This window comes from Chrysemys picta, chromosome 1 (assembly GCF_011386835.1).
Source record: "Chrysemys picta bellii isolate R12L10 chromosome 1, ASM1138683v2, whole genome shotgun sequence".
Lineage (NCBI taxonomy): Eukaryota > Metazoa > Chordata > Testudines > Emydidae > Chrysemys > Chrysemys picta.
The window spans coordinates 67,781,392-67,798,912 of NC_088791.1; the positions used below are offsets into that span (position 1 = coordinate 67,781,392).

The 17,521-nt window shown below is 41.6% G+C and overlaps 1 protein-coding gene across 3 annotated transcripts in view; it reads left to right on the forward strand.

Annotated features, from left to right (window-relative positions):
- LGR5 (leucine rich repeat containing G protein-coupled receptor 5) overlaps positions 1–17,521 on the forward strand; it is a 128,870-nt gene that overhangs the window by 37,877 nt on the left and 73,472 nt on the right. For 2 of the 3 annotated variants that reach the window (XM_005280063.5, XM_042860127.2), the window contains exon 2: positions 15,092–15,163. In XM_005280063.5, the coding sequence (XP_005280120.2) occupies positions 15,092–15,163 (72 nt within the window). Of the gene's footprint in view, positions 1–12,588; positions 12,608–15,091; positions 15,164–17,521 lie in introns of those variants that run through there. The other variant, XM_042860128.2, reaches the window with a different exon arrangement.

Genomic DNA, 17,521 nt, shown 5'->3' on the forward strand with positions numbered 1-17,521 from the left:
AAGCAAAGTAAGAGGGAAAGTTCTCTCATGGATTGGTAACTGGTTAAAAGATAGGAAACAAAGGGTAGGAATAAATGGTCACTTTTCAGAATGGAGAGAGGTAAATAGTGGTGTCCCTCAAGGGTCTGTACTGGGCCCAGTCCTATTCACCATATTCATAAATGATCAGGAAAAAGGGGTAAACAGTGAGGTGGCAAAATTTGCAGATGATACAAAACTACTCAAGATAGTTAAGTCCCAGGCAGACTGTGAAGAGCTACAAAAGGATCTCTCAAAACTGGATGACTGGGCAACAAAACGGCAGATGAAATTCAATGTTGATAAATGCAAAGTAATGCACATTGGAAAACATAATCCCAACTATACATATAAAATGATGGGGTATAAATTAACTGTTGCCACTCAAGAAAGAGATCTTGGAGTCATTGTGGATAGTTCTCTGAAAACATCCACTCAATGTGCAGCAGCAGTCAAAAAAGTGAACAGAATGTTGGGCATCATTAAGAAAGGGATAGATAAGAAGACATAAAATATCATATTGCCTCTATATAAATTCATGGTACACCCACATCTTCAATACTGTATGCAGATGTGGTTGCCCAATCTCAAAAAAGATATATTGGACTTGAAAAAGTTCAGAAAAGGGCAACAAAAATTATTAGGAGTATGGAACAGCTTCCGTATGAGGAGAAATTAATAGGAGAGATTTGAGGAGAGATTTTCAGCTTGGAAAAGAGACGACTAAGGGGGAATATGATAGAGGTCTATAAAATCATGACTGGTGTGGAGAAAGTAAATAAGGAAGTGTTATTTACTCCTTCACATAACACAAGAACTAGGGGCACCAAATGAAATTAATAGGCAGCAGATTTAAAACAAACAAAAGGAAGTATTTTTTCACACAATGCACAGTCAACCTGTGGAACTCCTTGCCAGAGGATGTTGTGAAGGTCAAGACTATAACAGGGTTCAAAAAGAACTAAATTCATGGAGGTTAGGTCCATCAATGGCTATTAGCCAGGATGGGCAAGGATGGTGTTCCTCGCCTCTATTTGCCAGAAGTTGGGAATGGGCGACGGGATAGATCACTTGATTACCTGTTCTGTTCATTCCCTCTGGGGCACCTTCCATTGGCTACTGTCGGAAGACAGGATACTGGATTAGATAGACCTTTGGTCTGACCCAGTATGGCTGCTCTTATGTTCTTAGAGGTCACTTTATACATTTGAACAGGAGAAATAAGGACTCTGTGCTACTTGAGAAGTATATTTTAATTAGAAAGGCAGAAACACAAATTATATAAATATTATTTTAAAAAAATAATACTAAATATATTCATTATACTTGGGAAACAAATCTCATTCTTTTCATACTCAATCAGCTCTGCCTGCTGCTGCGTGTTACAATATTCCACTATTTGTTTAAGCCTTGTAATGTATTAGCTAAGTACAATAAATGATTGACACCCCATGGTATTTTTGTAACATACCCTGATAATTATTGCTTACCACGTTGAGTTATCAACTTCAAGTGAACAGCTATGTAGCAGATCTGAAAGGAAATGGATGATTTTTTGACAGTAAGCATCATGCATTCGATACTTAGAAAAAGCAGAGTGCGAGAATCTTGGCACCTAAAATAAAATGTCAGGTACTTGTCAAATTAATTCAGCACTCTGTTTGTTTTATCTGATCTTTGATCTTTACTTTCTTTTTTACTCTAATTATTTGTTCTGCTCTGCTCCCTCTGCTGGAGTTTTGGCTAAACTGAATGGCAAAATTGTTTCCTGAAAAGATTAATCATGCATGAAGTGTTTGCTTTACAAATGTTCCACAGTCCAGATTTAAGTAAGTCTTTGATACCCATTTATGAGAAAAATGCCCTCAATGTATAAGAATATGTGCTGTTTAAAATGACTATATTGCAAAGCTTCTGCAATAAGAGTTTGTTCTTGGATGCACCTGAGCGACTCTGTTGAGGAGTGTAATGAAAAGCAGAATTTGGATCAAAGTGTTGTACAATATCTCTGTTTTTAGAGTGGTAGTGTGGTAGTCTGTATCAGCAAAAACAACGAGGAGTCCTTGTGGCACTTTAGAGACTAACACATTTATTTGGCCATAAGCTTTCGTGGGCTAAAACCCACTTCATCAGATGCATGGAGTGAAAAATACAGTAAACAGTATATATATTACAGTATATGAAAAGATGGGAGTTGCCTTACCAAGTGTGTGTGTGGGGGGGGGTCAGTGCTAACAAGGCCAATTCAATAGGCCACTTCCACCTTGATTTAATTGGCCTCGTTAGCACTGACCCCTCACTTGGTAAGGCAACTCCCATCTTTTCATGTGCTGTAATATATATACTGGGCTTACTCCATGCATCTGAAGAAGTGAGTTTTAGCTCACAAAAGCTTATGCCAAAATAAATGTGATAGTCTCTAAGGTGCCACAAGGACTCCTCATTGTTATCTCTGTTTTTGTTTGTGTTAAATTCAGTCCTGATTTGATAGGAGTGGTTTATCTGGATCAGTTATGTGGTATTCACATGATGGGTTCAACTGTGCCTAGCCCTATGTGAGGGCACAAAGCAAGAGAAAGGGTGTAAAGAGCATTTCTTGGGTAGCTTCCCCACTCCCCAGGAATCTCCACAATGAGCCAGATCCTTCTCATTGGCTTCAATGGAGCTACAATGATTTACATTACCTGAGGATGTGGCCCATGGTCTACTCCAGGCAAGTGATGTTTCTGGAACTAGCATCTCTGGAGGGAACAGGCAGGGCTGGCTCTAGGTTTTTTGCCACCCCAAGCACACACACACAAAAAAAACCCTTCGGGAACGCAACTGCCGAAGCAAAAAAAAAACCAAAACCAAAACCCTCCGAGAGCACAAGTGGAATTGTGCCACCCCAAGCAAATGCTTGGTTTGCTGGTGCCTAGAACCGGTCCTGGGAACAGGGACAGGTAGGGGGAAAATACATGCTATTTCCCTAGGATGGTGTTAAACAGCAGCTACTAAAGTTAGACATTTATAAATCAGCAAGTCCAAATAACCTGCACCCAAGTATTTTAAAGGAGCTTGCAGGATCATTAATGCTGATTTTCAATAAGTTTTGGAACACTATAAATGGAATAATCCAGGTAATTACAGGCCTGTCGGTCTGACATTGATCCCAGGAATGGTAATGGAGTGGCTGATACAGGCCTCTATTAATGAAGGATTAAAAGAAGGTAATATAATTAATGCAAATCAATGGGGTTATGGAAAATAGATCCTGTCAAACTAACTTGATCTCTTGTCCTGATAAGATTACACATTTTGTTGATAAAGGTAATAATGTTGAGGTAATATATTTAGACTTCTGTAAGGCATTTCATTTGGTACCACACAACATTTTGATTAAAAAATTAGAACGATATAAAATTAACCTAACACTCATTAAATGGATTAAAAACTGGCAAACTGATAGGTCTCAGAATAGAATTGTAAATGGAGAAGCATCATTGAGCAGGTATGTTTTCAATGAGGTCCCTCAAAGATCAGTTCTTGGCCCTATGCTATTTAACATATTTCTAATGGTCTGGAAGCAAACGTAAAATCATCACTAATTAAGTTTGCAGATGACACAAAAATTAGGGGAGTAGTACATAATGAAGAGGACAAGTCTCTGATACTTAGTGATCTGGATCACCTAGTAAACAGGGAACAAGCAAACACTGTTCATTTTAATATGGCTAAATATAAGTATATAATATACACCTGGGAATAAAGATTGTGGGCTGTACTGACAGAATGGGAAGCAGTGATTCTGAAAAATATTTAAGGGTCATGGTGGATAATCAGCTAACCATGAGCTCCCAGAGTGCAACAGTGTGGCCAGAAGTGCTAGTGTGATCCTTGGATGCATAAACAGGCCGATCTCGAGTAGGGCAGAGAAGTTATTTTACCTCTGTATTTGGCACTGGTGCAACTGCTGTTGGAATACTTTGTCCAGCTCTGATGTCCACAGTTCAAGAAGGATGTTGATTAATTGGAGAGAGTCCAGAGAAAAGCCATGATAACGATTAAAGGATTGGAAAACGAGGAGTGACTTGATCAGTTTATAAGTACCTACCTGGGAAACAAAATATTGATAATAGGCTCTTCAATCTAGCAGAGAAAGGTGTTAAATTATCCAAAAGTTAGAAGTTGAAGCTAAGCAAATTCAGACTAGAAATAAGGCATCATTTTTTAAAGTGGGGGTATTAACAACCGGGTTGTGATCAGTGGCAATTTTTAAATCAACATTCTGTGTTTTTCTAAAAGAGATGCTCTAGGAATTATTTGGGGAACGTTCTATGGCCTGTGTTATACAGGAGGTCAGAATGTATGGTCACAGTAGTCCCCTTCTGGCCTTGGAATCTAATATATCTATGAAAGGCTGAGATCCCGCCCCCCCCCACACATCTGTTAGGAGCACACACATATCCCTCCTTACGAGATCTGTCCTAATGCAACAACCGAGTCTCATTTACCTTTTTAGCATACACTTTAATGCAAACTCTTTGTGCAAACTTTACATTTTAAATACTTGAATAACAACAGCCTTCAGTAAAAAAATCAACTTCTTATGCTACGTATCCTTCCTACTGTTGATTAAAAAACGTATATAATGGGCTCAATTATTGATCTTTGGTTATTCTGAAATGTTGTTACTGCAAGTATGGCTGAATTTTTAAATATCTAGCTTTTTGTTTAGATTGTTTCTGTTACCAATGTACAGAAAGGCAGAAGTAGTCATGCTATTTCCATTTGTTAGTTATTCTAAAAATCTCTGTAGACAATGTATTCAAGATGTGTACTGCATATCTATCTTAAATGTTTCTCCCTGAAAAACTGCTAAATTCTAGAACAAGATTTTTCCAAATACTAAGGTTGAATCCTTTGGTGGAAAAACACATTTTTACCACAGATTTTCAATGAAACCCCAATAAAAATTGCAGATGGAGTGTGAAGTCAGCCGTGAGAATAAATACTATAATTTAATTGTCAGGAAGTTCTTACAGCACTGATTTATATGATCAGACTTGCTTCTATGCTTCTGTGGGGTTATGTACTTAAATATTTGGTAATGCAATATCACTGCTTATTTGCATATTCATTTTGGAAGACACTGTAAAGAGGTAATTTATGTCAGTAGTCTATATGGCTATTACCGAATTATCTATCATCTATGATGGGAGGTTGTATTCTAAATTCCTGTTGGTAATACACCTCTACCTCGATATAACGTGGTCCTCGGAAGCCAAAAAATCTTACCGTGTTATAGGTGAAACTGCGTTATATCGAACTTGGTTTGGCCTTGAGCATCTCCATTATTAATAGTCAGCAAATAGCCCCGCCCCCTATCCAAACCCCCACCTACTTCCTGCCCCCTGACTGGCACCTCAGAGCCCCCGACCCATCCAGTCCCCCTGCCCATCCCTAATCACCCGCAGGACTCCCACGCTGAGCCATGCATAGCACTGGGACAGGCGCTAGGACCCGGGGAGCCGGTGCACGGAAGCGCTCACACCTCCTCTACAACATCAGCTGGGGTGAGCACCGCGGAGGCGGGGCAGAGGGAACTGGCCCAGCGGCCGCTGCCCTGTCTGCAGAGCGCGCCCAGCCCGGTGCAGCTGCTGAGCCCACAAGTGGGAGCAGGGCGGGCAGCCTCACCCAAGGTGCCCACGTGCGCCTGATCCCTGCCCCGTGCCCATGCGGTGCCAGGGGAGGGTGAGCCATTGGCGGGCGGCTCCTGCTGTGCGTGCCCATGCTCAGCCCGTTTCTCCTCCTCCGCAGAGCCCCGCGCAGCCCATCTCCGGTGAGGGCGCCACGGCCAGCTTCCCCTGACTGTGGGCAGGTAGTGCGGCGTGCTATGGACCCAGAGAGCCCGCCCAGCGCTGCTACGAGTGGGGCGCAGCTTGCCAGCCGGGCCCGCTGTGTGCCGAGCCCTCCAGCTCTGGTACAGGGGCACCTGCACGGCGCCGTTTAGGACGGGCACCTCTCCCTGCCCTGGATCCGCAACTTCCCCTTGTGGACCAGTCTTCCCCATCTTCTTGGCTCCGGCTGGAGCCCATGTGATGTTTCCCTGCACTGCAACTCCCCTCCTGGGGCTGGTGCTTCCCCCTACTCCCTGTCCCCTGACTGCCCGCCAAGACCCTTTGCCCCTTATCCAACCCCTTGGCCCTGGCCTGGCACCTTTAACACGCTGTTCGGACACTCTGACTCGCTGATCCGCCAGAGCGCACAGCCCCGCCCCCAAGAGCGCTGCTTTACCGCGTTATATCCACATTCATGTTATATCAGGTCACGTTATATCGGGGTAGAAGTGTAGTATGATTGGGCAGGCAATGTGCTCCAGTGGACTCGGTGACAGAAGAAGTGTCTTTTGTTCTTACCCTGCCAAATGGTATTGGGTAAGTCATGGCGCCACTGTGCCTCGGTTTCCCCTTCTGAAAAATGATGATAATTATATTACCCTGTCTTTTAAAGCATATTGAGGTCAATGAATGACAAGTGCTGTGTAAGAGCTAAGTATTATTACCATAGTGTTGGCAAACCAAATATAAATACTTTGGACAACAATAATATTTAATCTTACTTTTAATATCTGTTATGATGGATTTGCATTAAAGACCAGCATATTTTCAAAGTTAAAGTACTCCATCATAGTATTAAGTAGCTGTTAAAGTAGTCTGCCCATAGTAAAAGTACAGCAATACTGTGTTCAAAAGGTGGGAATAACTTGGAAATAACATTACCATGTATAAGGCAATATCCAATTTAATTGAGAGTGGATTGCTTGGGTAGCTGTTCCTAGTCACTGACAATGGGTTGTATCTTCTTTGTAGTCTTTGTATTCAGTCTCTTATTGTCAGTGTTTTGACCTGAGGCTGTTTTATCTTTCAAAGACTTCCATAAAAATAATCATTAGTACATTATCTTAAGCTAATGAAAGCCCAAGGAAAAAATTGACAGCAAAAACAGTATTTCCTCTTGACTGTTTTATATAAATTATGTTTCGGCCTAACTTGTTAAAAAGTTTATCAGGATATAAATGTAACAAAAATCAGTAAGTTACAAAATGCATTTTCTCTGTAATACTGACTGACTGACTAGGCTAGCCTGGTGATGGATAAAAAGAGTTTATAATGTTCTGCATTTAAAAAAATATTCTAATGGCAGATGAACAGTTTTCCAAAAGTCAGTGGAAGCCATGCATATATCCCAGGATTGATTTTCTAAAATTCACTTACGTCTATTAAATGAGGGCAAAAATCTATCTTCAGAGATGAATTGTCCCAAGTAATATCAGGTAATAATAGACTAGTAGTTTGGCCTCCAACTAAAGACTTCTTTAGCATATGTTGAAAGCTAGTTAAATTCCCAGACTCCAGCAAAAAAGTTAAATTCTCTTGTACAACTTGTATTAAGTAGGGTAACTGGAGATTCTTCATTATGCCTAAAGGGGGACAATAAATAAAGAAATCTGGGGGGGGGGGAATCTTATTTTTATCCATGTTCCTGGACCATACCTGTTCTTGCAATGTTTGCAGGTTTGGCACCTTGGGAATTAGCTCTTCAACCCAGGAGCACCCTCTGCAGGCCAGTGATCTGCTTGCCATTGGCCCCCATGTGTCCCTCCCAGGACCCCTGTGCCCTTATCTCAGGGTTCTGCCTCCTGCAGTACCCCACAGTCTTGCTGGGTTTCCCCCACCCCCTATCCCTACATTGCCTCAGTCATGGCTACTGCCAATCTCTGTTTAGCCCCCGCACCTTGGGGCGGGCTGCAGTCTATCAGCAGATCATCACAGGCAACAAGGGGTTTGGACTGGCCACCTTTACCCACCCTCAGGTTGCCCCTCTGCAAGCCCAATACCTAGGTGGGCCTAGAACTAGGCCCTGTAGCCTGGGGAGTTGCTGGCCTAGGGCTTCCCTGCTCCTAAGGCCTTTCCCCAGCCCTGCCTTCCTCTAGGTCCCCTGAGTGAGTTCCCAAGCAGCTAGGCCTGTCTCCCTCTCCAGTCAGAGAGAGACTGCTTCCCCAGGCTTCCCTGGCCTTCTTATAAGGCCCAGTTGCTTAGTTTGGGGCGTGGACCCAGCTGCAGCCACTTCCCCCAGTTAGCCAGGGTTTTACTCCCCTGCCCAGCCCCAGCTCTCTACAGGGCTTTTCCAACCCCTTCCGGGCTGGAGTGGGTGTTCACCCCACTACAGCACCATTTGGTGAACACTCAAGATCTGCTGGAATCTTTAAACAGACAAGTTGACCATGTCTATGGTGCAGTTTGAAATACCTATTGTTTTTCAAAAACAACCTTCCACAAAAATGTCTCCTGCTTTCCACAAAGGGAATTCCTCTCCCTGCAGCCCTAATTACTAGCCAGAAATGCAGAATGGGTAATATTCAGTCAGGGGCACTGGAACAATTTGTACAGTGGGGGTGCTGAGAGCCATTGAAGCAAAATGTAACCCCTGTATATAATGGAAACCAGGGCCAGAGTCAGGCACCAGCCGAGCAAGCTCATGCTTTGGGTGACAGATTCTACGGGACGGCATTCCGCTCAATCTTAGGGTGGCACGGCCACTTTTTGTTGTTGTTGTTTTGTTTTGTTCGCCGATCCGGCAACCCTGTAGGGGGCAGCGGTGAGGAGGAGGGGAGCGCCCTGCTGGGAGTGGGCTACGTGCTCCGTCTGCCCCAGCCGATGCCAAGTCTGTAGCAAGCCCAGCAGGGCAGCCCGTGTCCTTCCCTCCCCGCCGACCGGAGCGGCGCGGAGCCCTCCCGGTAGGCGGCATGGTGGTCGGGGCTGCATGGCGAGCGCCAGCTGAAGCCCAGCCGCCCCCCCTTTTCTTTCTCCCCCCACTCTCTTCCCCTCCCCACTAGCCGGGGCACGTCTGCAGCACAGGGAGTCCCCCTGCACCCTGGCTCCAGCCGCCCCGCAGGTTTTTTGTTTTTTTTCCTGCTTTGCCGCTCCGGCCGTGCTGCAGGTTTATTTATTTATTTGTTTGTTTATTGCTTTGCCGTTCTGGCCGCCCTGGTTTTTTTTTTAATTTGTTTTCCTTGGGGCAGCAAAAAAGCCAAAGCCAGGCCTGATGGAAATCCCTTCAAGCCAGGAGATGCAGCAGCACTCCCCACACCCCTAGTTCCAGCACCTATGTATTCAGTGCTGGAGCAGTGACCTTACTAACATATGACAACTCTGGGCCTTTCACTGCTAGAAATGGGAACTTCATAGCAATGGAATATGTGGGTTCTCAACTTCCAAGTGAGATACATGGAACTTCCTTCTATCTTTGAAAGTGGCAATAAATTGAGGACATTTTTATATCTAGAAAAATGATGGTTAGAGATGTTTTAAATGTATAGTAGATTTTCCTCAGCTTCTGAGCCGTTCAGATGAACTCAAGGAATGTCTCTGTGTTTCTACAGTGCCTAGCACAATGGGACTCTGTTTTTGACCGGGCCCGCTAGACTCTACTGTAATTACAAATACCTAATAATAATGGCTAAGACACTTGGATTTAGAAGGACACCACAAATAGTCCTTGAATAACTTTGCTGTAAAGTATGTGGCCTATGTACAATAATGTGATGGTGTGGTAGACTAGAAACATTCTAATCCACATTCATTTTGAGTGACTTTCATAACTCACTCATGGCTTCACTACTTGTGAATACTGTGCCCATCCCAAACTTATGCTAATGAAACCTTTTACCACATCATGCATCATGTAGTTTATATATATTGTGTGTGTGTGCACACACACACAAAGGGTATGCCTACACTTGAGCTGGAAGGTGTAATTTCCAGCTTGAGTAGATGCACTCATACTAGCAGGGCTGGCGCAACCCATTAGGCGACCTAGGAGGTTGCCTAGGGCGCTACAGTTTGGGGGGTGACGACCGCGGCAGTATTTCCGCCGTCTCTGTGGGGGACGGCAAGCTGGCAGTGCTCCTGCATACTAGCTCTCATCAAGCTAGCGTGCTAAAAAAGACTGTAACAGTGGCAGCATATGTGGCGGGATGAGCTAGCTGGCCCGAGTACATGCCTAGGGTCTTGGACAGGCATGTAGTTGGGGCAGCTAGTCCCTCCCATCACTTGCATTGCTGTAGTTACGCTCTAGCTCACTAGTTCAATGAAAGTTAGCACAAGTATAGCTCCCAGTATAGAGCACACCCCCAGCTCAAAAGTATAGATATACCCTGAGCATTTGAAGGAAGGACTTGGATTTCCCTTTCTCTCAAAAACTTGGATGGCTATATGGAGAATGCTGAAAAGTTTTTAAAAGTGAAGGGAAATTCATAAGTTTGGAAAGAAGTGACAGTGAAGGAGTTTGCCTTTGAATGCGACCACAGCCTTGTGACTAACCTTTTAAAAGGTTTCTTTGTGCAGTTGAATTACAAAATGCATGCAAAATAAACCTGACTGAGCATGCAGTTACCCCGTTTGATAGTGTTCAGCAACAGAAATTGCATGTGAAAATTTGGTGCTCATTTTGAATGCTGACAGTCTTCAAAAATTTAGCCCTGGATGTTGTAAATTAGCAAAGAGGAAAATTTATTCATACTTTAGGTGCACCTGCTGGGAAAGAAACCCTTGAATTTAGATTAATTAGATTGAGATTTGACTACCATTCCTGGTGATCCTCAGCAGTCTGATTTGAGCTGAGCTAAGGCTCAGTCTCCCTCTTTGTAGTTGCAAAATGGGTTCATATCTGAGCACATGTGCCTCTCAACTACCAGGCTGTGTGTGCAAATCAGGTAGTTATAGGCTCAAATACCCAAATTTGCACCACAATTTGGTATCTAGTGCTATCCTTTTGAAAATGTAGCCCTTGATATTCAGAAGGATTTCCTACAGAAAATGTTACTCAGTGCCTATAGGGACTCCTAGCAATTCAGATGTGTTTGGAAGTAATTTAATTACTACACTGGTGGCAGACTGGCACAGGGTATAATTAAGAAAGATATCACTGCAATGAGTACTATTGCCTCTGCAATTATTCATGCAAATCTTTGTATTTTCTGCAAAGACGTTGTTTTTTTCCCTGACATGTCACTAATTCCTAGTCAACTCCTGGATAACTGGTTTGAGAATTCAGACTGATGGGCTGCTGATGTTTGTTTGTTTGTTTGTTTGTTTCTCACTCTCTCTCAAATTACCTCTTGCCATTTGCAGTACTCTAGCCTAATTTAGTGGTGCATTAATTTAAAAACGTTTCTGTCTGATGTTATAGTTATTCACATTATGAGCCATATACTGCCTTCAGCATTTATTTTCATGTCAGAATTCCCACTCATGTCAGAGGGAGTTGCACATGTGTTTTAATGGTAATACATGGCATTATATTTCCCTATTGTAAAATGTTAAAATGATTGTGGGATTCTAATAATTATAAGTTTAACTGTGTGTTTTTATATGATTTATTTATCATTGTGTCAAGCAAGAGCCTATCAAATTTGAACAGAAATGCTTGTGGCTTTAGTTATTTTGTTTCAAGTGTGTGAATTTGAAAATGCTATAGATTTTGGGCCAGATCCATAGCTTTGTTGAAGTCAATTGAGGATTTGGTCCTTTAATTTGGAGTTTTGTTTCATCGTGACATTGAAAATACTATTTTACAAGCATCCTCCATTCTCGCTTCTCTTCAAGCAAGAACCAGATCCTGCCCTGGTGCTGACAAGCTAGCATAGAGATTGTGGGGAGGAGGGGGCAGAAAATGCACACTTTGCAAAAAGAACCCTGCTAGTGTAGGCCAGAGTTCCATAAGACAATCCAAAGCACTCTTTACTACTTTTCCCACATAGGACCACTGTCTACCAGTTAGCAATTAGTGCTGCTAGGGAGTCTGAATGCAGTTATTTAAACTGATAGACATGCTCCTTGTCCTAAAGTCTGTGCCCTCTTGGAACATGATCCAAAGCCTGGCAGGTTAACTGGGAGCCTCCTTTATTGGTCTCTTTGGGCACTATCGAGAATTTCTATTTGGCTGCCCAAAGTCTACGCGTTTACAACATTGCTGGTATGACCTTCTGTGGCTGCCTACATTAACTCGACAGGCCCAGTTGTGGAACTGTTACTCACGTAAGTAGTCCCTTTGACTTCACAGGGACTTCTCTCATGCATAAGTGCTCACCAGTAAGAGTAAGGGTTGTGCAGTCTTGCTGAATCACTACGCACAATGGCAGGAATTAGCCCAAATGGCAGACAGGCTAATTGGACTTTATACGGGACATTTTTAATGTGTAGAGGCTCTGGTGCATGCACAAAATATGCTCACCGCGGCCTCCATGTATGGAGGTCCTTGTCCGGCTGGCTGGAGGAAAATGGTTGTTGCCCCTTTAAGAGCCATCCCTTACAACAGGGGAATGAGGAGGAAGTGTAAAGCGATGGACAGGAAGGGCAGGAAGCAGCTGAGCTCAAATTAGGGGAGGGTCACTGGCCCTTCCTGCTGACTAGAAGAGTGGGAGAGCATTTATACCCCATGCAGCCCAGAGAAGACCTCTTTTACCAGGATCGGGCTGGCAACATCCACCCACCCACGAACTTTGCAAAAGGACCAGGTTCCCTCATGACTAACTGTCGGCATTATGGTAATTGCCCTTTTTCTTGGAGGCTGGGAATGAATTTTTCCCTAACAGCTGGGTTGAGCAGGGTGGATTTTTTCACAGTAGGTCTGGGACCCAGTAGGGTGGGCAGGGGGGTTAGGTTATAATGTCACAACTTAGTATGTAAAACTTGTGGTGGATGTCCAGTGTGGGTACTCAGAATGGAAGAGATATGGTTATCCGATAAAATGGATTGGAAAAGGGTTTGAAGAAAAGCATCCTGTAAGGGAGCTGAATAAGGGGAGGTTGGGTTCTTACATCCTGTACATCGGGGAGCCAACCCCCTCTTTTTTTTTTTTTTAGCCTTTTTAAAGAAGCTAAGAAAGGGGGTCTTGGAGCTGCTACATCTGGAGCAGTGGGGAGCTGAGCCCTCTTTCACCTCATACGATGGCAGGACAGTAGGGATTACAGGAATGGGATGGCAGGGACCAAGTTGGAGATTATGTGGAAATGATGATGACCTGCATGGTACAATTTGTTACCAGATACTCCCAGATATTTTAAGTGAATAAAGTTGTGGCCTAATTAAACCACATCCATTGCCTCCTGTCTGACTTCCAGCATGGCTGGACAAGTGGTATAAGTGGCCTAAAGGAGTAACCAGCTTCTAAACACAACTGCCTGTGTGCTTAATATGCTACTATTAAGAGGAATCAGTTAGTCAAGAGAGCTAGGCTTGTTCTGTGTTAGCCAGAGCTCACATTGAAGCTGTTTTTGTAGTATACCCAATATACGTGCCTGCTTCAGGATGCATTGCTCCTGTTTTCGGGTGTCATCAGCACTTGTCCTTTAAAATATAAAATATGAGCAAAAATATTTATTTACAAAATCCCATTAAGATCTATGTAGAAAATGCATGCACCAACTGATTTTGCTTAACATAATGCTTTGTACCTTATTATTCGTTAATCTATAATTCACTCGACTGATGGGATTTCAGCATCTATATTTTTGTTCCTTTGCCAAAATAAATCTTTTATTCCTTTGCCAAAATGAAAGAGTACTCCCCTACCAATGGCATGAAAGAATTAGGTGATGAAATATTACAGTAAAAATGTGAATTCATAACTAAAGTGCTTCCTGATTAATCACTTTGATTTTAAAGTGAATACACAGAGGCCTACTTCTATTAGCGATTTGATAATGGTTGTGAAATATTAACACAGTTCCCTGTTATTTTAGATTCTGTACTCCAACTATATTTTTCAATTGTACATTTTCAGGGAAACATCAATACAGTAGAAGATCAAATATACTGAATTTAAAAGATTGATGGCTGAAAACATTTATTCTATAATGCGAAACAGGTGGTGATTAATAGGAATTTTAAATGTCCACATACATAAATTCAGATCATTTGCTTATCTCAGGATCTCCCAGATGCTGGAAAAGAAAAATCAGTCATTGAAAAATCATATAAAGTAATTAGAATCTATTAGGGGCACTTTTTAATAACTTATTAAAAATGGGAGGTAGCATAATACTTGCATATAATATACAGGTGTGAAATATGTTTTGATTTTAACCACGCTATTCCTATTTTAGGAAGTCATCATATCTTGTCTACTGTATTTTATTATGCAAGCTATTTTATTACATTTACTCTTGTGGTAAGCCAACTCTAATGTTACTGTAGAAGTATAGGAAAGACTGATAGAAACCTATACAAATAAAAACAGAATAAAATTTAATTACATGGAACTTAGCCTAAAACAGAAATTGATTGAGTTCTGACCAGAGTTTAGAAGGCTAGTGGTTTCCTGTGCCAGGAACTACTGTGGAACCCCACCAGGAAGTGTGCTACAGAGCAGGATCACATTACACCCTTGTTTTATGGTTCATTTCACTTATTTAATGCAATTTGAGAACCTGTAAAAGGAGCATGTTAGAAAGAGGAATGTATTTTTTATTCCATTTCTTTTAATCAAAATATTTATTTTTACAAGATACCTAAAGTAACTTAGGACAAAATCAGTAGTACTGTACATCATGTTATATTACAAAAGCAGTATATTCCATATTCATGAAATGTCAATACAAATGCAAATTTCTTATTTTTGTACAGCTTAGTTTTTCTACTTTTAGTAACGCATGAATATGCTACAGTCTTAAAACAACAAACTTATTTCCTTTCCTTTTATTATTCCGAATAAATGGTAGTATGGTATAGTGGTTTATTAAAGTAACTTCAACTAAAAAGATTGTTTAGCACACCAGCTTATTTATAGAGCACAAGGAAACATTCCTGAATCTTTAGAAAGTGGATGTGCTACAGCATATATAGTTTGTTTGACAAAACTGTCTACTTAAGAAAGAAAAATGTTTAAAATGCTAACTAGATAATGATTCATCAGTCATGGCAGAGGAACTAATTTTTGTTAATGTACTACTTAAAAATGTGTGGAATGAGCAGCTGGATACCACACTTGTGGCATGCCATACTAAGGCTCTGTCTGTTTTCCCCTACAGTGATCTCAGTATGAACAACATCACTAAGCTGCCCTCGAACCCCCTGCACAATCTCCGCTTCCTGGAAGAGCTGTAAGTATCATTGTATCCTTGATGGGCATAGTCAGCACCAGACACATTCCTGTGTTTGTCTCTCATACGTACTGTGGGAACCAGATAAAACAGTGCAGGAAAGCTGTCAGCTCTGACACTTTTGGCACATGCGGAAACACTTAGTTGAAAAAACCAATTGCTTGTGATTCTGGAAATGAACTTATAAAAGAGTTACCGTGAGGCTACAACTTCTCTAAGCAGAGACAGAGCCAAACAAATTAAAAATTTTAAACAAGGGCTGTGTAAAAGAGCTGGATAGCTTTTTGGAAATAGTTAAGCAGCAGGATATTAAAAGTTTGAATACTGGCTCATGTTTATTAAAATAGCAAGTAAAGCTATAATCAAAACCTGCTGCCTGGTTCTGCCTATGTCAAGGACAATTGAGTCCACATTTCATAGCATCAAGGCTTCTTGTCCTAATCACTTTTAATTACTGTTTCCTTACTCTTAAATTTAGCATCCCTCAAGGCTGACTAAAACACCAAATCCTACAAAGATCTTAGAGCTATGCCATCCAGTACTTTCTGTAAAAGAAAAAACAATGTACAATGCAAAAACTAGCTAATCAAACACAGCTTCAAAAGAGGAATGGGATTGGAAGTGATGATGACTAACCAGAAATGAAAGGCACTCTGTGTGCAGGAGACCTGGATGTGGCAATGTCCTTAGTTATTATGATCTAGGCTTAAAAGTCATCTTCAAGCTCTCATTCCATAGTGTGATGGAGAATCAATGGCTAATGCACGATATACTCTGTGGGAAGAGGCTGACACTTGTAGTTACAGGAATTCTCTAAAAAGTTGATTAAAGGAACTATTTAGGCATTGGCCCCTGATGAAACATAGAATCATAGAAATGTAGGAGTAGAAGGGATCTTGGTAGGCCATCTAGTCCAATCTCCTGCGCTGAGGCAAGACTAAGTATATTACATCTTAAAAACCTCCAATGATGGAGATTCCACAACTTGTCTAGGTAATTTGTTCCAGTGCTTTACTACCCTGACATCTTCCTTTATTAGCCCCTATAGCCAGGGCCCCATCTTTTTCACTGATTTTAACTGCTACTATACCACAAAATCCACTTGGGACATGGAAAGTTATGATGATACCTCCACACGAAAAATTCATTTTAAAGGTAAAGGAAATGTACAGTAGCAACCCTATTTTCAGACTCCATTAAGCTAGAATATTACTTCAGAACTATTAGTGTCCTCACTAATGGTCAGTTATATGCTGCCACCTCATCCTTCAGGCTGGCATTTCAAAAAGCAAAACAATGTGCTCATTAATGGCCAATGGAATTGCCCTCTGAAAGCTCAGAAGAACAGAAGACACCTCGTAAATCACTTCAAAAACGATTCCATTTACAAACAGTTTTCTTTTTTCCCCTAACTCTATCTTTTTTGTTTTATTACTACTAACATTTGCATGGAAACAAAGTATATCTTTTCAGCTTCATCTGCTCCTTCTACTTATTGCCTGTTTTAAGTAATAATCAACAGTGATACTATAATGTGACCATTACATATATGCTGTCACCAGCAAAGTATTATGATATCAAATACATATGAGGTGGGTTGTGCCACCAAAGCTCTGTTTCTAGATTGTGTCTTAGTTACTGTTTGTCCAATTTCCTCTAAACTATCATAACCCTCCTAACCGTTCCCAGCCCCAAACTCTTTCTTTTTTTCCAGACACCTCAGAAATAAATGTTTTAGTTTTCTCTGTAAACACAGAAGCTGATTCTCTCCAATCCTCTCTCTTTAGCAGGTTAGGATGTTCACTGGCTTATACCATCACAGACCAAGGAATATGATTCCAGTAGAAAGGTGTCCATTCTCTTTGTTTTTCTGGGGCCTTCTCTTTTTTCCCTTGTTGATACATCCTCTCTCTTTCTGCCAATTGCTGTTGTGGTTCTGTCCCAGTGTTAGGTAGGAGGGACATATGGGGCATGGTTGTTACCCTTTTCTCTGAGGCCAAGCACACTGCCTCTGGGATATCCCTAGTTTTCATTAGCATTGGGACATCAAAATTCTCAAGGATCCTTTGCAAAACTAGTCTCTTGCATGATTCTCACAGTAACATGTTATAAAAATAAACAACATCTTATAATATATCTGGTTAGGAAGACAATTCAGCATGAAGGATATTGAATCAAAGAAGTTAGACATGTAAATGGCATATTAGCTCATCTAGTTTATCTCCTTACTAATACAGGATTATTCCCTCTCCAGTCTAAATTTCAATGCTCTGAACACTGGGGCTTCTATTACTCTTTGGGAGATTATTCCACAATATTAATGCATTTCACTCACTGTCAGGAGACTTTTCTGACATT